Source organism: Carassius gibelio, chromosome A24 (genome assembly GCF_023724105.1).
Source record: "Carassius gibelio isolate Cgi1373 ecotype wild population from Czech Republic chromosome A24, carGib1.2-hapl.c, whole genome shotgun sequence".
Classification (NCBI taxonomy): Eukaryota; Metazoa; Chordata; class Actinopteri; order Cypriniformes; family Cyprinidae; genus Carassius; species Carassius gibelio.
In genome coordinates this window covers 2,665,492-2,690,029 of record NC_068394.1, presented here as the reverse complement: position 1 = coordinate 2,690,029, position 24,538 = coordinate 2,665,492, and the positions used below count along the sequence as shown (strand labels likewise).

Sequence of the window (24,538 nt, the reverse complement as noted above, 5' to 3'; positions counted from 1 at the left end):
CGCGGACGTGATTGAGAACACCAACTGCCAGCAGCTGATCAAGCGGGCTTCCATGAAACCTGCGCGGGCTGGTTTGTGTTTCTTCCTCCTCGAACTGAGGCCGAATTTAGCTAGACTCGTTCGGTAGCGATCCTCCCAACGCCTCGGTCCGAGAGGGGAGGCTTTGGGCTAGGCGTGCGTGTGTCGTTTTATCCAGAATTCATTGCGCCATGAACTTTTTTTCCCCGAAAATCATCCCAAACCGACGAGCGCGGTGATGTATTTTGCAGAATTCGCCTAAAATTAGCACAAAACAACGACAACGAGCTGGAAAACACCGAATGTTTATGAAAGCCCCATCAACACACTCGAGGACACCACTGGTTTGATTCATGCAAAACGTAGTTTTCGTTTTTAATAAGCTGAAGTAGCTGACGAACTAACACACTCCGGCCACCGAGTCCGCGTGACGTTTCTGCGATTATTTATTGTTAAACCTTCTATAAACTAAATGTGCACGAAATAAAGTGGCTTTTATATTGCGGGTCATATTCACACATTTCAAGACGTGTTGGTGTCATGCATGAGCTATAGATCTAAACGAGTAAAACGTTAGAGTAATTAACCAGCAGCTCCTATGCTGAGAGATCTGAGAGAAGAGCTCGGATGTTAGGAAAGTTGCCAACGACCCAAAGTCCAGTTTTACCGACCAGAAGCCACCGGTACCGTGGTGAGGTTCAGCATATCGATCAGTGCATGCATTCCCGGTGGTTTGTGCGTTATGAATGCGCTTGAGATATTAAGACTGGGCTGATGCTTTAAACGCTCGTGCGTTCTTTTGTTATCTCTCCGTTGGCAGGGAAACTCGTATAAGGGTGGATTATTTTCACCTAATTTTTTGCACCGTTTGCACTTATAAATTCACCAGTTTAGTTCAGGCTGGTATCGGGCTGGTGCACAGTTATTTCTATCGCTCTGGCATGTTCTGTTCTTCACATTTTCGGGCTTGATGGTGTTTCATTCAGAACGCCATCTTGAATCTCTTCACTATTCACATCCACTGCAAGCTCCCTTTACAGAACTTTTAATTAGCCTACTGGATATTTGCAATTAAAATGAAGTTGATAAAGCAGATTATTAACCTTTTTTATTTTAGTTAGCAATGCATGTAAGCACAATGCACATCTCACACTCTTTCTGTGATGACAGTCTCACACTGTGTGTGTGTGTTTGCATGCATCTAGTACATACAGCTCCTCTTTGTGAAGTGTAAAGTGTCTGCAAGTGTCTAGTGCTCATGTTAATAAGATACATAGTTCTATTTCAATTCCAATCAGGCATCATGCACTCTACAAAAAAAAAAAAGGTACAAAAGCTGTCACTGGGGCAGTACCCTTTCAGAAGGAACGAATATATACCAATGTATACACTTTAGGTATTAGCATGTACTTTAAGGTACTCAAATCTACCCTTTAGAGGTAAACAAGGTAAAAAGGTGCTGCCCTAGTGACAGGTTTTGTACCTTTCTTTCTGAAAGTGGGGTTCGGTAATATTTCTGAACACTATAGAAAGTAGTTTGTGGGCACACGATTCAATGCATTATTTCAATGCAATAATTTCACAAATGTAGAGACCAAGAAAGTTAACTAAGGTTTGTATTTTTAACTGAAAATAACTTACTTTATAACATACTTCATTCTAGGCTGCTGCTGAGATGCGAAAAATACAGAATAGCAGATTGATTGTCCTGGACGTTGTGAGTAACATCCATATTGCACATACATTGTCATAATTGCAGTAGGGCTGAAAATAACAATGTAAACTGCTCAAGGAAATAATTACATGCATGTGTTTCATTAGTAAGCTTATGACTCATGTAACAGCACTAATCCAGTGTACTGAACAGTAAAAACGTCCACATAAAGTCAGTATCATTTATTTTACTATTTATTATGCAGAAATTAACATTTTTCTCATGTTTGTGGTTTTTCTGTCTAGAATACTTTTTTTTTTTACACCTATGCATGACGTCAGACTTTAAGGTGGAGTCGCTCTTACATCCTACCTGTTAAATACGGTATGTGTTATGCATATTTACTTGACTAAACATAAAAATGTTTTCTATAAAGATATAAGGTTGTGTGCTTTCTTTGTCATTTGCATTATATGCAATGCTACTGCACATAAAGCACAAAATAATATCTATATAGGTTTGTTAAAGGGATAGTTTACCCAAAATGAAATTGAGCTGAAATTGAATCCAGGATATATAGGTGGGTTTGTTTCTTTATCAGAACAGAGATATGTAGCATTGCATCAGTGTCTCAGCAATAGATCCTCTGCAGTGAATGGGTGCCGTCAGAGAGAGTCTAAACAGATGATAAAAAAAATCTCAATAATCCACACCACTCCAGTCCATCAGTTAACATCTTGTGAAGCAGAAAACTGTGTGTTTTTAAGAAACAAATCAAGGCATTTTAACTTTAAACAAACTAATTTGGATGGCCTGAGGGTGAATACATTTTCAGCAGATTTTTATTTTTGGGTGCACTGTTTCTTTAAGCCTAATTTTAAATGTAAACGTTTTTATATCATTAACTTAATACTTGTAAGTGTTCAAAATGTCAAATGAGAGATGTGTGTGCATGAAAGTTTGGATTAAGAGTCATAGTGTGTCCCTGTAAGTGTGTAGAGAATGACTTACATATGTTTGCCCAGTAGAGGGCAGCACTTTATTGTGCATAAACTAGACTGTAGTCATTATATAGGATATTTAATAAAATCATAAATGTGTTCTTTCTCTTTAATAAGTGTACTTACAAAATAATGACATTATTAATGTAACACCTGGTTATTTTGCTGATGTATATTCCACTCCTGATTGCACATATAACTGAATAATGATATTGATTGCTGACTGGGAAAAACTGATTTCTTGGGTTTTCAGCTCATTGATCAATATCAGTAATATCTTATATTATGCTAACCAGAGTAGAAAGGTCATGGAGTTCATAAGCATGAGGCAGTGAGGATGGATTGATGGATTGTTTTTATATCCATGATGTGAACTGTAAATTCATCACCACTTATAGCATGTTATCATAAACACTTTCGTCCAGAAAGAAAATCTGCACAATCCATGTATCTTCATCTTTCACGAATGTTAGTGGTGTTTGCTGAGGCTTGCATCACAGCATTGGTCGTAATTAGGGTTAGAGATTTGAAGAAACCCCGAAGCTAAGCATTAAACATCCCTACTCCGTGAAACACAGAAACATACAGAAAATAATACAGGATATATATATATATATTTAAAAAAAAACATTTTAAATGTATGTTGTACACAGTGTGGTTTAAGGAAATATATTTTTTAAAATGGAAAATATTGTTCATTTTATCCTTAAAATATTAAATATAGCATGCAAGAAATTAAATTAGCTAAATGTGCAAGGCAATACATTTCCAAATGTATAATACATTTTATGGTAAATGCAAATTATTTGTAAAAATATCCTTCAAACATTATAAATAAAGTAATTTGCTTATATACAAAAAAGCCAAAATGTATGAATAAATGTAAATAAGATGTAAATATGTTAAAAGAATCTATTCGCAATATATTGAAAAAAAAAATGGTTTTGAAACAATTTTCACTCAGAAAATGCTAGTGAATTTCACAAACAATTAGAAAGAAATGAATGAATAAATAAAAGAAAACGTAGTATTTTATTGTAAAACATGCTACTATAATCTTTGTTAATCTTCAAAAAAATAATAGTAACAGTGTAGATTATTATTTGTATTTGTATATTTTTATTTTATTTTATTTATTTATTTTTCTGTGGGATTGAATGATATCTGAAATCAAAATCAATCTAAGCAACAACAATTAGAGTGAATTGTCATAAAGTCTTGTGTCTGAGAACATCTGCACAGTCTGTTTAGCCTCAGGTGAAAATCTGGTGAGATTTTTACTTTCACTTTTACCACCTTTATCATAAAAATGATTCTCGAAAGGTTCCAGAAAACATTGCTTCCATTAACATCAGCTATATTACTTTTCTTTATTCATATCGTGAATGACACAGAGAAATGTTGTACTTCAGAGATTCGTCTTCACATTTATTGCCACAGTTAACCAGTCCTCAGAAACAATAACTAAGCCAAATGACTCCATTTATTAGTCAGTTCCAGTATATAAATGATAATCAGCATATTCCAAGCACAACCAGTGATTAAACACCATGAGAATGTGTTTTAGGGTCCGTAGTATCCACTGCGTGTGATAAACGTCTGATTTAGGAAACCCAAGTGCGCCTGTGTACCGTGTGTGTGTGTGTGTGTGTGTGCACTGCAGTGAATGTGTGGTTGTGTGTTTATTCTCTCTTTAAGACTCCTGCAGGGTAGATGGAGAGCTGCAGCTCTTTGGACACGCCCCCCTCGCCTCTGATTGGCTGCAGACTGCTGCCTCCTTCCCCTCTTTCATTGGTATTCAGGTAGTACAGTCTTTGTGGAGGACAGAGGGGCGAGAGAGGGCGAGAGGGAGAGATTTACAGTGGTAAAGGCGATACAAGCTTAACAAGACGGGCGAGCGGAGAGGGACAGACGGGGCGAGGGAAAAAAGAGACAAAAAGTGGACCGACTGCAAGCTAATGGTGATTTTGAGGTGGATAGAAGCGGGTGAGAAAGTGCCATAAGGGTCTGTGGATTCTGGACGGCGAGTGGGACTTTTGGTTTTTACCCAGCTGGAATCATCCAAACCCTGGACTGACGGCTCTGCTGTCTTCCCTCGCTGGAGGACGTCCTGCGGATACACTACTGGCCTTCACTAGCGCTCCTGCGAGGGGTCCCTCTCCCCGTTGGGGAGGTGTGCCACGCAGACGGACGGACGGACCGCTGGCGTGTGTGTGTGTACGTGTCTCTGCATGCCATTTCCCCCTATGTCCTTCTTTTTGTGGCTGTGTGCGCACCAGGGCCCAGTATATGGATAGAAGCTCTCTGTTTCAGCTCATACAAGAGCAGGTAAGCAGCAGCAGGTTGCTATCGTTACTGCATCCTCCTGTGCATCGACGCGTGTGTGTGTGTGTGTGTGTGTGTGTGTCAGGGCTGATATGGAGCAAGATGGACAGTCAGAGTGAATGACTACTGGTGTGTGTTTGAGATGCTGATGTTCAGTCAGTGGCTGTAGTTGTACACTGCACTGATGCTCAACACATGCCTGGTTGTGTATGCTAATATATGGAAATATGTGGATATATACACTTACATGCATTTTATTACCATACATCATATTTAAACAGGCAGTTTCACGAGTTCACCCTTACATCTAATCTGAAGGCAAATAGTAGGCATATTTTGGCGTGCTGTCCTGGGGGAGGGGTCCGGGCCCGGAGCATAGCCCGAACCCCAATAACTCCCCCATCCCTAATTTGGGATAAATAGATTAGAAGTGAGGAGTTGGGGTGGAGGAGGGTTGCCGAAAAACTGTCGTGGGACAGGAGGTAGGAAGACTGGATATATATATATACGCTTGCGTGCTATTTAAGATGATTAGCTAAACGAGATGCACCTGTGCCAAATTGGATGATTATCTGATCGTGCTTCTCCCGAACTTTGTTAATAAAACCACATAATGTTTAAAAGGTTGTTTTTGAACCAAGTATTTTTTTGCTTAGCAAGGCTGCATTTATTTGATCTAAAATTAATTAGAAATATTGTGAAATATTATTTCAATTTAAATGGTTTTCTATGTTAATATAATGATCTGCTGCTCAAGAAACATTTCTGATTATTATCAGATTATTGTGCTGCTTAATAAATTCATGTAAATTTGGTTTGATTAATAGAAAGTTAAAAGAACATCATTTATTTGTAATTTAAAATATGTTTACTGTCACTTTTGATAAATTTATTGCATCCTTGCAGGATAAAAATACAAAAAAAATCTTAATGACCTCAAACTTTTCAACAGATGTGTTTATATTTCAATATCATATATTTTCTTATTTTAACAGTGAATGGTAGATGTAAAATCCAAGAAAGTAGCAATGCAGCCTTTTGGGTGTTTGTGGCTTCAATTCAGTTTCAGATCAGATGAATTCAATTCAGTTCACTTAAGTCAAGTTGACTTGTTTCCACTTTTAACAGTAAAGACTGTTCAGTTCAGATCAATCTGATTCTATTAAGATCAGTTCAGTTAAACATGCTGTTGACTATATAGATAAACTAAATGGTTATTTCATTTCAGTTAAGCTCAATTCTGTTCAGTTCAATTCAGCTTCATGAGTAATTTTAATATGGATATTTCAGTTCAGCTTCAATTGTAGTTTTAACAACACCATTTGATTCTGAGTTGCTTCATTCACAAAGCTCCAGTCAAACCGCTGGATGACTGGAAACAGGAAAATCTCCAAACATTGGTAAGAGACACCCAAAAATACTCGAAATAAATCATCACTGATCAGAAATGAGCGGCGCGCTTCAAGAGATGCAGTGAAAGCAACAGACACCAAAATATGTTTAGTCATGAAATGTTTACAGCACATTGTTGTGTTTTTTCTTCTACAGCTGGCAGGTTTGTGTGCAAACACTGCAAAAGCGTGACTTATTTATACCGTCAGTCTGACTCGTTCTCTGCGTACAGAAGTAGAAACAGAAGGAGGTCAGTGAGAACTATTTCAGTGCTGTTTGAACAGCATCATTTCAAGGAGGTGTTAACATTGAGATGCTCTGCTTCTACAACTGCTTGGTTTGAATACATTTGCATGACTATATGCTAATTAGTTTCATTCTTGAAGCAAAAGCAGACACAAAATTCAGATAAAAAAAAACTGCTTTAATGAAGGTCACGCTTTCTGGACTCGGTTTATAGATGGTTTGTGTTGGTTATTTAATACTTCAGTGTTTTAGACTGATTACTTATCTGAGTCATCGGTTGAGTGTGTGTGTGTGTGTGTGATTCATGTTTTCCCAGGCGCTGTGCTTCTGAGTTTGCTTGTACAGTAAGTGTGTCGTCAGACGGAAGCGGTGCCTGATGGTTTTGTTTTGTGTGTGGGTGTGTGTGTGTGTGTGTTAGTGTACGTATGGTGTGAATGTGCTGCAGTGTGTAAAGGCAAGATGCTTAACCTTTCAGTTTATTATGATTTTTTTTTTCTGCTGTAGGAAGCAGTGCTGAGCTCGGACTATTTCTGGCTGTAATGCACACGCACACAGTTCACCTGTGCAAACACACACACACACACACACACGTTCAATGCTCTGTGTGATAAACTGAATTAATGGAAGAGAGGTCTAAATGACAGAATTACACAGTGTCTCTTCTCACCAGCTGTTAAGTTTACTTATTGGTGAAAGTAAGGATTGCTATTTCTTATAGTCAGTGTTAAAGGTTTGTTCAGGTTTTTCATAGTTATTATAATAAACTAAAAATATGAAAAAAGTTTTCATTACTTGAAAATAAAATAAACATTAAATGAATTAAAAAAAACACTTATTTCAAGTCAGCTAGTTGGCAAAGCAACATTGCTTATTTCTCAACAAAAAAAAAGAATAAAATATAAATATACATTTTAAACCAAGTAAAAAGAAAAAAATGAAAATATAAAGATAAAACATAATTACAAATATTAACAAAACTATAAAAGTATATTAATAATGCCAAAACAGCACTGGTTTGAATCACTAATTTAAAGTAAGAAACTTTGAAAATCCCCAAGACTTGGGATTTAAACCATATCTAGAAAATAGATATTTTCTTCTGAGGATTAAATGAGCAATTAAAGCATTTTATATATATATATATATATATATATATATATATATATATATATATATATATATATATATATATATATATATATATGAAAGCCACCCATTTTAAAAATATGTAATTCTATTTGTTTTTTATTATTAATGGAAAACAATTACAGTACATAATCAGTTTTATTTCAAATAAACATCAGTCATCATTATAATTAATGCATTGTAATTAATGCCATATTTAACTTCAGAATAACATCAGATGATATTTCTTTGTGTCTGTTGGTATTTCTTTGCATGTTTGTATGGAAAATGGTTCCTGTACTACACCCCTGTTAGCTAACGTGAAAAAATACATAAAAATTATACTGTATTTATATAACTTTTACATTAAATTGAAGATCGCAATATAAAAGTATTTTTTAAAAAGTTAAATGTTAGGTGGAATTAATAATGGTTAATTGGGATTAGTTTCAGAAAATATCTGTGATTTAATTAGATTTTTTTATTTTTTATTAATAGTACTAGATAAAATAACTAGGTGAAAAACACATATCAGTATTTTAAGCGGCAGCATAGCACCGAAAACCCACAAAACTATATCATCTTGACTGCAACTTTTGCACAAAGAAAGAATGCATTGAATTGATAAGAAGTGACACAAAAGACGTATATAATATTACAAAAGATTCCTGTTTCAGATGATCACTGTTCTCCTAGAGAATCGTATTACATTGATAAACAGAAATGTTTCTGATTTCAGAATGATTTCTGAAGATCATGTGACACTGAAAACTGGAGCAATGATGCTGAAAATACAGCTTTACGTGACAGGAATAAATTACATTTTAAAATAAATTCAAATCGAAAGCATCTATTTTAAATTTGAATAATATTTCAGTATTTTTTACTGTATTTTTGATCAAATAAATGCAGCTTTCATGAGAATAAGAAAATAAATAATAAATCTTACCAGCCCTAAACTTTCAAAGTTGTGTGTATGAATCATTGGCTGCTATTAAAATACCTTGATATTTATCAAAGTACTCTGAGACCATCATTGTACCACTGCACTTCCCCAGTGCTGCTTTGAATGGTTTGAAAGGTGACTGATTGGACTACTAACACCATATCATTGCTCAGATGTTTCTGGTGTGTATTTTCAGAGAACATAGCAACAGTAAGGCTCTGTTTTCAGCACACTTTAGCATCGCAGGGAAACAGCTTTGTTCCTGCTCGTGTACTCAGTGAACAGCCCATCAGCTGCATTCAGACTGACACACACAGACTAGACTGATGTTTCAGCACAGCTGGACTGAGAAACTCTTCGATGATAACGCCGTGCTGTTCACACGGCAGATCTGTTTTGTGTCTGGTGATTTGTGTACATGATCATGTGGTGCGAGGTGACAGAACACACACACACACACACACACACAGGGTCAGTCTTTCTCAGGGTGTCACGCTGGTCATTTGTAATCATGGTGACACAGCAGCAGCTCTCCTCTGTGTTGAATCTTCATCACTGACTGATTCTTTCACTTCCATCCTTCTCTTCACATGTGTGTGCTGCTCTCATCCCTCCATCCTTCATCCTCTGCTCATTACACAGAGCTCTCGCGTTCATCCGTTCCTCTTCCTCTTCCTCAGGTCTGTTTCTACATCATTACAGATGCTTTCCATCCTTTCATCTCTTTTCCTGTTCTTCTTACTTTCCTTTCTTTTATTACTTCTGATTTCCCCTCTCTCTCTCTCTTCCTTCCTTCCATCATTTCCTTTGTGCCTTTTTCTTCCTTCTGTTTCCCTTCATTAAATTTCCATTTTTTTCCTTCCTTCTGTTTTTTCTTCCTCCCCATTCCTTTCCTCTCATTTCTTTCCCAATTTGTTTCTCACATCTTTACCCTCTCCTTTCATTCTTTCCTCATTTACACTATTCTTTCTTCCTTCCCTTTCCTATAATTTCTGCTCATTTCCCTTCCCTTATTTAATTTTTCCTTCCTTCAGTATCTTTTCCTTTCCTCTAATTTTCCTTCCTTCCTTCCTTATTTCCTTTTCTTCCTTCCCTTTCATTTAATTTCCTAGATTGCTTTCTTTCTTTTAATTTCCTTCCTCCCTATCTCGTTCCCTTGTGTGTGTGTGTGTGGCAGACAGATGAATTGTGCAGAACGACTATCCACGTGTGTGTCCATGTTAATAGAGTCATATCATGGAAAATGTTTTTTTTTCTGGCTCAAACAGCTTGATGTAGGCTTACGATAAAGATATCTTGCTGCTATTCTGTCGAGAACAGATTCACCCATGTACAGTGAAAAGTTTTTGTGTTTGTAGAACAAATATACAAGCAAATGCAAAGCACATGTAGCATGTTGCATTTATTTAGTGTGCTGTGTGTGTAATAAATGCATGTTTTTACATAATGTTTACTGTACGTGAATCCATCTGCTCTGAAGACTGGCTGGTTCTCTCCTTCTGTTGGTGTTCAGCTGGACCCAGAGCAGACTGGTTTTATAGCAGTGGAGAACTTCACCAGTCTAGCGGAGCACCATGAGTTACAGCTGGACCCCAGTAAACTGGAGATGCTGCTGGCGCTGGTCCAGAGCAACGAACACGGAGACGTCTGCTACCAGGAGCTCATAGAACTGGTGAGCTGCATGCATTCACCAGTTACAATGCTGAAAACATTAGCACTTTTCAGGAAGATTGCACAAACTAGTCACTTACATCTACCTCTAAACAATGTGTTAAGTGTGTGCTGGCTACTCACTAGTTACAAGACTTCAGTGCTAGTTACAAATGTGTCAGTATGTGCTCAAACTGCATCCCGGTGTAGCTGTGTGAAACCGGTAATGCCCAAATGTATGCAAATTTATATGAATATGAGATCTGAGATGGTTTGCGTTCATTTGGAGTCATGCAATAGTCACAAATATACTCGAGTCTGAGCTACACTCAAAAGTGAAGGTTCGGTAGTAAGATTTTGTTCTTAATTTCGCAAAGGCTGCATGTATTTAAAAAGTTAATATTTAAATGTTTTCAAATGTGATGCGCAGCTGTATTTTCATCATCATTCCTCCGGTCTTCAGTGTCACATGATCTTCAGAAATCATGATAATATGCTGATTTGCTGCTCGAGAAACATTTCTGATTATTATCCATGTTGAAAATATGCTGCTTCATATTTTTGTGGAAATTGTGATGCAGTTTTTTCAGGATACTTTGATGAATAGAAAGTTCAAAAGAACTGGATTTATTAAAAATGGAAATAACAATAAACGTAGTGTTTATGTTATAATGTTATTTTGTGTGATTGTGTGCATGCAACCGTATCGATCCCTTGGTGCACAAATACTGAGTGTGACACTGGATTTTCATGTTATTTCTGCGAGACCTGGAGCAGATCAATGCTGGTAGTGTGTGTGTGTGTGTGTGTTTGTGTGTGTTCATGAATGAAAAGCTGCCAGTCTCAGTTCTGTCATTTCTAAACCTCCATGTGCTTTCTTCACAAATCCAGCCGTGTTCCTCTTCTTCACTCTCTCACACTTGATACGAGGGAGCGTAAGTGTTTTCACTCTGGCACAGACAGTTGAATCAATTTTGCCGCAGGCTCTTTTAATACACACACACACACACACACACATGACTGCGGCGCTCTGTGTGGACTCATTCAGAGATGTGATAAAACCCTCATGTAATCAAACCCTGATGCACACACACAGATGCTGTACACTTTATGTGACTGGAATTCAAGACACACGACAATTTATAACCATGTTCTACAGGAAGAGAGACTCAGGCAAAGGCAGAGAGAAAGATATGAATTTAAAAGGATTTGGGTGAAGTGTAAATCTGGGGCATGAGGAGGATGGAGGAAACAGGGAAAAAGAAAGAAGGGAGTGTGAGAAATCCTGCATACATTGAGTAATCTTTAAGAAAATCACAGTATTTAACTGGCTTGTGTGTATGTGTGTGTGTGTGTGTGTGTCTGGTATTGTTGTGTGTGGGTGTGTATGTGTGTGTGTGTGGGATTGTGTTTGTTTGTGTCTGGGATTTTGTGTGTGTGTGTGTGATTGTGTGTGTTTCTGTCTATGATTGTGTGTGTGTGTGTGTGTGTGTTAATATTATGAGGACTGTTAAAGAGTCTATATACTGTACACAAACCACATGCAAATACACTAAAGTATGTTAATTCATTTAAAATACTAAAGTTAAATAATTAACTGCGAGTTATTGTTTCATTCATGGTGAAAATTATATATTTAAAAAACATTACATGTCATAGTCAGTTGTTGGTGAAACAATGTTTTAGCTTTAAAAAATATTAAAATAATAATTCATTAATTAAATATTAACAATTATAAAAATTATAATTTGAAATGATCAAAAATTGTATTTGTTCGTTTTAAATTATAATGGTATTTTATATTTTAAATAATATTTATTTATTATATTAATATTTATATTAAAAAATGAATTGCATTTATATCATTATATAATATAAATATATTATTATAGAAAATATTTGATTTACCACCTTATACTTTATGTAAAGGAGTTTCGAGAAGAACTGGTGCAATTTATTACATTTGATGTATTATAAAAAAAAAACATTTCTTATTTTTTTGTTAGATTTGTGCATTCAAGTACATTTTATGCTACATAGTTCATTGCATTATTTTAGTATTTTGTTTTGTCTTTGTATAACACTGCGCACATCTACCATATTTTTCAGGAAAAAAGGCTCAGAAATCACATTATTGAAAAGAAATGTTGCAATGATTTAAAGACGCATCTTATTATTACAATAATCAATAATGTAAAAATAATGTACATATACAGTAATTCCTCTCACAAATTTCAACAGGAATGAAAAATATAAGTATAAAACAAACTTAAATCATAACCTTCATAGCAAACATCTATTATAAACTCCAAGTCTAAACAAATTTATTTAAAGTGAGACTGTGCATGTTTTGCATGCTTGACATTAATTGCATTATATCGCTCTGGAACATAAGTGGCAGCTCGTTTCAGGTAATTTCACTTATATTCTACTGTGTTAATAGTTTTGTACTGAGCAGGTTATTGTGGATCAGAGTTTGTTGGTGTATTAACATCATCATCATCATTTAATGATACATGGATGGTTATGAACTGTTAAAAGGTCACTAAACACAGATGTTCATACATGACCCTGGAGCACATAAACAGTCTGAAGTCTCTGGAGTATATTTGTAGCAACAGCCAAAAATACATTGTATGGGTCAAAATTATTGTTTTTTCTTTTATGCCAGAAATCATTAGGATATAAAGTAAAGATCATGTTCCATGAATATATTTTGCAAATTTCCTACCGTAAATATATCAAAACTTAATTTTTGATAAGTAATATGCATTGCAAAGAATTCATTTGGACAAATTTAAAGGTGATTTTTTTCAGTATTTAGATTTTTTTGCACCCAAAGATTCCAGATTTTCAAATAGTTGTATCTCAGGCAAATATTGACAATGACACTTAAAGGTACAATTTGTAAGATATTTGCAGTAAAAAAAAAAAAACAAAACACTAGGCTAGTGTTATATATTTGTCCAGCTGATTACTAACAATATCTCTAATGTTTTCAACTACTTGTAAATCAAGAGAAAATCCCCATTCTAAACAGTGACACGGGGCAGTGCAGTCGCCTGTCAATGACGTTAGTTACCCTTTGTTACCGCCTTTACTGACGTAGAAACCACATGACAACAGTGTTTCGGACAAATGCGAAAGTAGCTTCGCGACAAACTTCAACTAGAAAGAGATGCCGATCTCGCTCGTGTTTTACTCGACAGCTGAGTTGTTTTCATTCATATCTTTACAGAAACCGCGCAAAGACACGTCTGATCCATAGTCTAATCGCGTCTTTGCATTGACTTTGTATGTATTCTACTTCAAATGGTTGAACTCGCGTTAAATCCATGATTAAATCCATCAGCGGTTGGGTAGAAGACAACAAATCCCACGTTCCTTCTTAGCGTCATCAAGCCACGTGATTGTTTTGGTAGTGCGCCCTCTAGTGGCAGGTCCTACAACCTGTACCTTTAAGACTAGTTTTGTGGTCCAGGTTCTCTTATGTTAAATTAAACAACTTCTCAGTGTATCAGCAGCTAATGAGATGTACATCTCTCTCTCTCTCTCTCTCTCTCTCTCTCTCTCTCTCTCTCTCTCTCTCTCTCTCTCTCTCTCTTTCTCAGCTGAACAGTAAACGTTCCAGTAGTTTCCGCCGAGCCATTGCAAATGGGCGTCGCACTCTGCAGCGAGAGATCCTATTGGATGAGACAGGGCTGGGCGTGTACAAGCGCTTCGTGCGCTACGTGGCCTATGAGATCCTGCCATGCGAGACGGACCGCCGCTGGTACTTCCATCAGACCAAACTCTGCCCTCCTCCCGTCTTCATGGCCATCCTCACAATTGTACAGGTACAGCTCACCGAGCTCTGTATGGTGCTTTATGGGTTCTTCAGATCAGTTCTATAATCCTTAAAACACCAGAAACTAGAACAAACATTTTTTGGCAAAATTTACTTCTTAACAACTAAAACTTGTAGAATAACTGCACAAACATTCACGTGTCTTTTTGCTGTAAACAAGAATAACTTTTACTTCCAAACTTCCATTAGATGTTCCTGACTGTTGCTTGATATGTCAGGCTTTACAGGGTTAAGACTGTGTTTGTGTGTGTGTCCCAGATCATAGTGTTTATGTGTTACGGCGTGATGCTCAATAAATGGGTGTTGCAAACCTACCAGCCGGATTTCATGAAGAGCCCGCTGGTGTATCATCCCGGACACCGTGCACAAATCTGGAGGTTCTTCAGCTATATGTTCATGCATGTTGGGTGAGAACTTAAACAAGCTCCTCCTAAACTCTTGTTTAGATCTGCTGTTATAAATAAGTGAGCATCAGCTGTATTGCACTTGGTTAAATATGCAACTAGTAACTGTTCTTCAAATAAACATGAGTTTTACAAGCTTTAATGTCAAATGCAAACTTATTTCTTGATGCATGCTCCTGACCTCATTGAGCATGATTCATAAATTTGAAAGAAACATTTGGTCTTCATCAACTTTTATCAAAATGCAATAAAATACTCCACCTCTGAAATGACTTTGCTCTGTCTAACTTTAGCCGTACAGACCTGCAGCCACAGCTGATGTTTTACACACTGAATGTGAATGTGTGTGTGTGTGTGTGTGTGTGTGTAGGTTAGAGCAGTTGGGTTTCAACGCTCTTCTCCAGCTGATGATTGGAGTTCCTCTGGAGATGGTTCATGGGATCCTGAGGATCAGTCTGCTGTATATGGCAGGAGTCATCGCTGGTGAGTTGGATACGTCTGGCCGTCCTTGCACTGGGACTAGTTCATCAGGAGAATGTGCTCATATTTATGATGGACATGTCACCAGAGGCCAAAGACCTAATCAATAATCTCTGAATTATTCACACACACACACACACACACACACACACACACACCCCCCATCTCTCTCTCATCACGTACACACATACCTACACAAGTGGTGTGTTTAATAGAAATATACATATATATAATCCTTATTAAATTAAATGCATTTTTAATTTCTCACTAATTTAACAAAAATCTAAAATAAACATACAAATATTTCACAATAACAAACATAAATAAAAATACAAATAAAAATACAAATCTAAACATAATTCTGACCTGAATGTAAATTCCTTAAATAATTAAAAAAATTATAATGTTACATATTTTGTTATAGAATAAAATATACATTCAATAAGTTAAATTCTTATTCAGTTAAAATGGTTTTGTTAATGGTTTATTTATTAATTTATTATTATACATTTATTTATTTATTATTTTCATTTATAAAAAAATATAATACTATGTGGAAATTTTATTAAAAATAAAATCAAGAAAAATAAATTAAATATCCTGACCGGAACGTAAAATCTGTAATGTATATAAGATTTGTTACATATTTTATTACATATTAAAATAAAAATGTATTATAATAAGTTATATATATATATATATATGTGTGTGTGTGTGTGTGTGTGTGTGTGTGTGTGTGTGTATATATATATATATATTATATCAGTTTATTATTTTCATGCCATTTCCCTACATTACATTTTCTGTGTGTGTAAAATAGGAGTTATACTGGTGATATACAGTGCAGTTAAATTTGAACTACATTTTGCATAATTCAGAGCTTAATCAAACACGCTTGCCTGTAATTATTAAATAATCCTGAAGCCCTTGATTAGCTGATTCAGGTCTGTTTAATAAGAGTTCATGCAAAACCCTGCAGGACGTGGCCCTTCAGTCCAAGAACAGAATCAAATAGGCATGATGTACAAACAGCTTAACTGTTGCAAATGACATGTACAGAAGTATGATGAAATGAATTAAACACTTCATATTTACTCAAAACATACTACATACACGTTGCAACATCAGTGTTTTGGCATAAGCATCCATGCTGAGGACAGAACGTGAGATGGAAATGAAAATGAAGGATAGAATAGAGCATGCAAGAACAGATAAGAGAAAATGAGTCTATATGTGAGAAAAATGGAAAGACAAGGAAAATGTGAGAAATAGAGTGAGAGGGTGGAGGCATGCTATTGAGAAAACCTAACATAAAAAAGAGCAGAATGATGAAGATGGTGGTGGAGTAAGAGTGCTGAGCGCAGCACATCTCAGTGTGTAACACAACGTATATACGATCTGTCACACACACAGAGGATTTGCCAATAATTAGTCATCTCACCCGCTTCTGCTGGACTGCATGCATGCTGGCTTTCCTATGAGCTTTTGGTTTAGAACTGTACTCGATGTGTTTTGTGCCACTGTTGGTTTGAATGTACTGCAATAAATTAAAGTCCGGTTAGGGGTGGCCACCTAACGACCACCAAGAAAACTTTAGCGACCACATAGCAATGTCCTACTAACCACTCAGAGTGCCCTGACATAACGGAAGCAATTTCTATAGTACATGCATAGACTGCAGCATCCTGTAATTACATGACAACTATTAATTACCTTTATTATATTCCTTGTTATTTATTCCTTATTATGGCACCTGCATTAAATAAAATAAATAATGTATTAAATTAAACATAATACATTCAAATTAAAATTGAAATTTAATTACATTTATTTAATAAAATTATTTTTTTACGGCAAGTAAGACAGTTATACGCTCTCTATTAAACTTCAAATAATCCGAAAAAAAAAAACAAGCAGGCATCAGTGGTGTACAGGTCCCTATTTGGGGACCCCCTCATGTCATTATAAGCCAATTATATTATGATTAAATTTGCCTATCGAGAGCAGTTTTACTCAATAAAAAAAGAGGCTTTCTGAAATCAACAAACGTACAGTTAGTACACAAGCAAGCATACAAGCTTTTTAATTTTGCACAAAGGTCTTTACACAGAATGAGATTTTCAGGAAACAATGTGTCACACGCTAGAAATTCGAATGTATCGATTCACATGATGTCATAATTCTGCATGGAGTCACTATTTGTGGGCGGGGCTTTTGCAGGACAAGCTATATCGCTGATATAACCATGATACAGTTTTTTATCAAGATTTTTCGTGGATATAAAACCAGTCTTAAGTGTCATAAACAAATAAATAAACTTCCCATTTATGTACGGTTTTTTAGGATCAGACAATATTTGGTCAAGTTACAACAACAACAAAAAAAGTGCAAAAAAAAAAATTGAGAAAATCACCTTTAAAGTGTCCAAATGAAATTCTTAGCCATGCATATTACAAATAAAAAAAAAATATTTTTTTATATATATTTACGGTAGGAAATTTCTAAAATATCTTCATGGAACATAATCTTCACTTAATTTCCTAATGATTTGGAAATCAGAAAATGTAAGAGAATGTATTGTTAGCTAATATACCCCAGAGACCAGGCAATCTTTCATTCTCCGGTGATTTATTAAAGGGCATAATGATGCACAAAGCATGATTTCAATGCATTTTACTCATATTTCTTTCTTAACACTGGATTTGTAATTTAAGTAACATAATTTTATTGACAAGACCTACTGCAATCAAATTACATCAATTCAAAATGTAATGCATTATATTGCTGCGTTATGTAAGTGTCATTTGAGTAGGACAAGCTATATCAAACAGTCCCACTGTCTGTGTTAAGCGCGTGTCTTTGCGTGTCTCCTCAGGTTCTCTGACGGTGTCCATCACAGATATGCGTGCTCCGGTGGTGGGCGGGTCCGGCGGGGTCTATGCGCTCTGCTCAGCACATCTCGCCAACGTTGTAATGGTAAACATAACTAACTGCTGCCATGGTGACTTCTGTCAGAATGAATGAAATAGAGAATAGAGAAACGCAGAATGATCAATGTCTCGGGATGCTTTATACTTTCGGCTTCCCTAAAGATCAAAGAGTTTCTAATCACTCGCACACAGACCTCGGAGAGTCAGAAAGTCTCTTCAGCTGATGGATGCGTCTCAACTCAGCGTCTCTTCCCTCATACGCACGTTGTTCTGGGAAAATAAGTGCCTTTCAGCCTTTTGTGTGAGTGGAATTTAAGGAATGTTCTGGATTCTATGATGTCATCAGTGACATCACCACAGGAAATCATTTTGATTGGTTCCTCAAGCAAAAATCCACCTTTAAAGAGATGGATTTTAAGTTTAGTAATTTTACATGCCTTTTTATTATTTTTTTTATTAATATTTTTCTATAGCTTTAATTCATTTTTATTTCAGTTTTAGAAATTTCAGATCTAAGTTTAAGTTTCATTCAACATTCTATTTTATTTTATTATTTTATTTACAGTTTTAGTGAACAATAACAGCACTGATGGCATTTCACTTTAGCTTTACATTTTAGCTTTTAAATCAGAAATCCAGCATACATCTCCAGAAAGAAGTCTGTCCGAGTAATTTTTTTTATGTTTACTTTTTATTAAACATTTAACGGCAAAAAAATATATATAAAAAAAAATAGTATGCATGGATGAGTAGTTCTCAGTAAAATCATGCATTTACAAAATAGACAAAATAGTACATTTTCATTATTCCCGACTTTGTAAAAGTCTTCATAATATGTTTAACATGTATATGTTTGTGTTTCAGAACTGGGCCGGTATGAAGTGTCCATACAAATTGTTACGTATGGTTCTTGCACTTGTTTGCAGTAAGTAAATAGTTATTATAGTTCTCATACTTTAGTAAATGAATTTACAATAGCACACATTTTTCATTTGCTATATTCAGAATATAAGACTGTGTAGTATACACTAGATACTGTATACTATTTTAAATGTGTTCTACTGTATGTGCAATGCATTATGCAATGATTTCAATCGATTACATGCGACATTATTACTCTTACTCATTACATGTATTACCAATTTTTAATTCAATGTGTTTGTCTTTGTCATTTTTTTTTTAACTTCTTTTCCTGATTAAAATAGATGTAAAAAAATATATATATATATTTGAAAAAATTTTGCATTTATTATTTTTATTTAAAATGTATTTTAAAAAATATATTTTATTTTATTTTATTACGTTATTTTTATCCTGATCAAAATAGATGTTAAAAAAATTATATTTGAAAAAAATAAATTAACATTTATTATTTTTATTTAAAATGTATTTAATTTTTTTTTTTGTTTTAGTTTTTTTGTTTTTACTTCTTTTTCCTGATCAAAATAGATGTTTAAAATGTTAATATTTGAAACATTTTATTACATTTTTTGTATTAAATGTTTAATTAAAAATAGGAAAAAATTGTAGAAATAGTAAATACAAATGGCACATTGCAGTAGTAGACTAGTATGCTGTTCCAAACCAATCTCTGTGTCTGGCAGTGAGTTCAGAGGTGGGCCGTGCCGTATGGCTGCGCTTCTCCCCGCCCCTCCCCTCCTCCGGACCGCAGCCCAGTTTCATGGCTCATCTGTCAGGCGCAGTGGTGGGCATCAGCATGGGGCTTCTGATCCTGCGGAGCTATGAGGAGTCTCTGCATAAACAGTGCTCCTGGTGGGTCCTCATCTTCTCCTTCATCACCTTCCTCCTCTTCGCCATCTTCTGGAACATTTTCGCTTACGAGCTGCTCGGGGTACAGATCCCGCCCCCTCCCTGATGACACGCCCCCTGTGGTGGCACCAAGAAGCCACGCCCCCCTGTCCGACACAGGTCCGACCTCAATCGACTCCGCTCGACCAGCAGCAGAGAAACGGACATAAAAACCGTAAGGAAGGATTTCAGCGGTGGGAAACGATAACACATACTCACATTCCATACAGAAGCAGCGAACATAAACGCCGTGGTGTTTTTAACAAACGCTCGGAGGCGTGCTTATTTGAACAGACCACCTAGAAACTAGAAACATGTACACACACATACACACATGTACATCAGATTCGTTGTGTATTTCAGCTCGAGGCTCGCTCATGATGCCTTTCTGTATTGTTTTGACTTGGCAGCCTCATCTACGCCTGTTATTCATTACAGATAGCATTGGATGCTGTTTGTTTTTGGATAATTACGGATTTGGTGAAATGAGGTAAAATTTGTTTCAAAATGATGTTTCTGAAGCTGTTTCTTGCTGTATTTTGTTCACAGAAACATTAGCTCTGTTCCAAATCATAGTGGGCTTTCTGTGAAAGCAGCATGTTATAGGCGTGCGTTATGTTGCCTTCTAAGATTACTTTTTGCTAAATGTGAATTTTCATAAAAAAAAAAAAAAAAAAAAAGAAATCCATAAAGATCTAAAAAAAAATTTCATATACACCCTGTTCAAAAGGTTTTGGTTGGTGAGATTATTATTTTTTTTGTTATTGAAAGAAGTCTCTTATTCTCATCAAGGTTGCATCTTATTTGATAAAAATATAGTAAAATATTAAAGATTATTACAATTTAAAACAACTATTTTCTATTTGAATATATTTTAAAATGTAATTTATTCCCATGATGCGCAGCTGAATTTTCATTCTAATATGATGATTTGCTGCTCAAGAAACATTTCTGATTATTAGCAATGTTGTAAACACTTTTTGCTGCCTAATATTTCTCTGGAAACCATGATACAGTTTTTTATCAAGATTTTTCATGGATAGAAAACCGCATTTATTCAACTTTTTAAATGATTTTACAGTTATTTTTCATCAATCTAATGCATTCTTTCTGAGCAGTTTTAATTTTACTTAATTTTACTAGTTACCTATAATGCCAGACTAAAGTATTTGAAATCGAGTGCAGCATTGGACCACAAAACCAGTCTTAAGTGTCATAAACAAATAAATAAACTTCCCATTTATGTACGGTTTTTTAGGATCAGACAATATTTGGTCAAGTTCCAACAAAATATTGAGAAAATCACCTTTAAAGTGTCCAAATGAAATTCTTAGCAATGCATATTACAAATAAAAAAATATTTTATATAAATATATATATATATATATATATTTACGGTAGGAAACTTCCTAAAATATCTTCATGGAACATGATCTTCACTTAATTTCCTAATGATTTTTAGAAATCAGAAAATGTAAGAGAATGTATTGTTGGCTAATATACCCCAGAGACCAGGCAATCTTTCATTCTCCGGTGATTTATTAAAGGGCATAATGGTGCACAAAGCATGATTTCAATGCATTTTACTCATATTTCTTTCTTAACACTGCATTTGTAATTTAAGTAACATCATTTTATTGACAATAGCTACTGTAATCAAATGACATCAATTCAAAATGTAATGCATTATATTGCTGCGTTATCAGGAAGAGTAATTTGAGTACAGTAACGTGTTATACCCAAACTCTGCTGGTGAACAACAAGAGAGCACACTTGGTATGGAACAGAGTGAATGTCTGACCCTTGACCTTTGATAATATATCTAATAACACAAGCTAGTGAGAGAATCAATATCTCTGTGCCGTACACTAATGATATCTTCAGTATTGCTGTGCAGATTACATTATTAAAGATGCTTTCTACATCAACCACTAATACTGAATGTTTTGCAACCTCAATCGTGTCTGCATACAATTTCAGCGAAGGTCGGGTTAATGATAATGGTGATTATGATTATGAAGATATACTTGATTAATGAAAAAAAAGACGAGACTGCAAAAGATGAGAAAATTTAGTGTTTTACGACCCTTAACTCGTAAGACCGAGGGCATAATTAAAATATTCAGTAGTGCCAAGTTATCATTCGCTAAGCTGCTAAAGGATAATTAAAGGGAATTAATTAAATCGCTACAGGAAAGATGTGTACAAGATTGCTGGTCTGAGTTGATTTCATTTTCAGAAAGCTCGATCGTGTGTCTGTTTAATGTTGTGGATTTTTTATGCCTTTATTCATATTTATTCAGAATGGCGTCTCTGTAAAGATCGTCTTAAACTGAGGGATGTGATGATGATGATGGTGACACAAGAGTCAAAATTAAATGCATTTACACCCACACAAACCGGAAGAATATTAACAATACAAAATGTTTAATGAATGAATTAAGCTGTGCCCGAAGGTCACACTTATGTAACAACACATTAATGCTTTCCAGGAACATGTGAGCTATTTGAATATTTTAAAGTCACTCGCAGCCTGTTTTACTGCCACAATGTGATGTATTTTGAAGGTAAAAAGGATATTTGAGGAGAGTTGGCAAAAAACAGTGGCTTGCTGAAGACATTTCAGTAGTAATAAAGTAAAAAAAAGGTCAATTTTGGCTCCAACTTGACTTTAAATGTTCTGATCCAGCATCTAAAAAAAGCTGAATTTATTGAGTTCCTGTAATATACGGCTGGCTGGCACTTTTAGACAGGTGAAAAATGAAACGCTGATGAATATTTATCAGACACGCATATAAACAGTGAGAAAGACGGAGGGAAATGGTATAAAAAAAGCTAAAAGCTGTTTTGGGATATGTGATGGCAGAAAATTAGATGAGAAAGACGGGGGAAATAGCTGATAAAATGAAGGAAAATAGAGAATGATGGATTCATTTTTTTATGTTGTTGAACACTCGTCAAATGGATGCTGGTAGTGTGTGTTTGTGTGTGTTAAACATGCTTTAATGTGCTCTAAGACCGTTGTTGGTTTCAGACTGTTATAACACACATACTGTCGTCTGTACGTGAGTTTAAGAAACACTCGACCTCGCTCTGAAACTGTTGGGTTGTGTTCGGAGTGGAATACATTTCTAACTATAGTATACAAGATGGTCATGTGACACCATTGATTAATTCAGCCAATGACATCTATTTATCATATTTGAAATGGTTAATTCAATTTTTATCAAATTTTGATTCTTTTAGGATTCTGATCAAATAATACGACAAACTAAAGGTTAAAAGATAATCATGTGGTTAATTTATTTTCAGAACTGTTATTTTAAAATTAGTTATATATTTTAAATATAGTATTTGTTAATATTTTGAAATAGCTTTAATTTTTACATTTTCAGCTTTAATATTAAGCACTATTTAATTATTTGTTATTTATAGTCTTTGTCATTTTATTTGTTTTTATATATATTTATTTAGTTTTTTCTTTCAGTTCTAGCCACAGTTTTAGTACTTCAACTTTACATTTTTTCTATAGAATTTTTGTTATATATATTTCTGTTTTTATTTCAGTTTAGCCCTAGTCATCTTAGCACTTCAACATTTGAGTTATTCGATGTACTTTTGTCTTTTTTTTTTCAGTTTTAGATTTAGTAGTTTTAGTACTTCAGTATATATAAATTATTTTAACTTATTTTATTATATTCTCACTTTTATTCAATTAGTTGACAAGGCCACCTTTTTAATATACTTTTAAGTTCGTTTTGTAATAATTCTTAAGTTTGTTGTTGTATATAAATATTTCTATATAACTTAATTTTTTCCCCAGTTTCTTTCCTTCGTTTTAACAGTTCAGCTGAGCAAGTTTAGGTTTCTCGTCTAATATTTGCATTTTTTATATTTTATATTTATTTCAATTTACTAAAATAAATGCTAATAGTTTTAGTAAATAACACCAGTTTCAAAATGCAATGTTGAGTGCATTGCATTATGGGATACATTTTTTGCATAATGTGCTGTCATCCACATGCAATTTATACTTAACGTTTGCATAATGTGCCAGTATGTATACCTCAAAACTAGTATGGGTAGTATGCCACTCCAAACACACCCTGGGTGAAGAAGTATACTCTCTAATCCTCTTACAAATGGAAACAAGTAGTCCCCCCTTAATCCCGCCCACTTTACTTCCCAGCCAATAGCTGCTCTCGAATCTCATGCTTAAGTTCAGTAGCTGTCCAATCAGCACAGATGGCAGTGTCGTGTGTTTATTTTCTTCATGATGTTGTAGGTTTAGGTCGCAAGAGTGTTGCTTTGAGCTCATCGCTGCGAATCCACTGAGAATCGTAGTTCATTTACAGATTTCAAAATGGTGCCAAAAGACGAGAGATGACGACTCGTTGCAGTAAAAGATTGTTTACAAAAAAAAAAAGTAAAAAAAAAACCTTGAAAATATATTATAAGGCTAAAAGTTTCCTCTGGATCAGATGATGAAAAAATAAGATTTGTAAATATTGATAGTTTCTATCAAATTCTGTATCATTTCATGATGTACTGTACTTCTGAAATATTGGGACCTGAGGCAATTTTGTTTTATTTTGTATGGTTTTTGTGTTTGCTTTCATTTCTCAGCTGTATGAAATAAAGACCATACTGTGAGGAGACGTGTGTGTGTGTGTGTGTGTCAGTGCCTGCAATCACACACTTTCCATCGAAG

General features: G+C 35.0%; 1 protein-coding gene across 1 annotated transcript; it reads left to right on the top strand.

The window, feature by feature from the left end:
* Window positions 1–58: 58 nt before the first annotated feature.
* On the top strand, window positions 59–24,480 carry LOC127946429 (rhomboid-related protein 1). Its single transcript, XM_052542999.1, has 12 exons — window positions 59–709; window positions 1,682–1,735; window positions 1,978–2,056; window positions 4,372–5,001; window positions 10,221–10,379; window positions 13,969–14,193; window positions 14,463–14,611; window positions 14,979–15,091; window positions 17,964–18,064; window positions 18,883–18,943; window positions 19,623–20,563; window positions 20,620–24,480. Exons 4-11 carry the CDS (start codon window positions 4,963–4,965, stop codon window positions 19,892–19,894), a joined length of 1,119 nt encoding a protein of 372 aa, XP_052398959.1. The 5' UTR covers window positions 59–709; window positions 1,682–1,735; window positions 1,978–2,056; window positions 4,372–4,962; the 3' UTR covers window positions 19,895–20,563; window positions 20,620–24,480.
* Window positions 24,481–24,538: the final 58 nt, after the last annotated feature.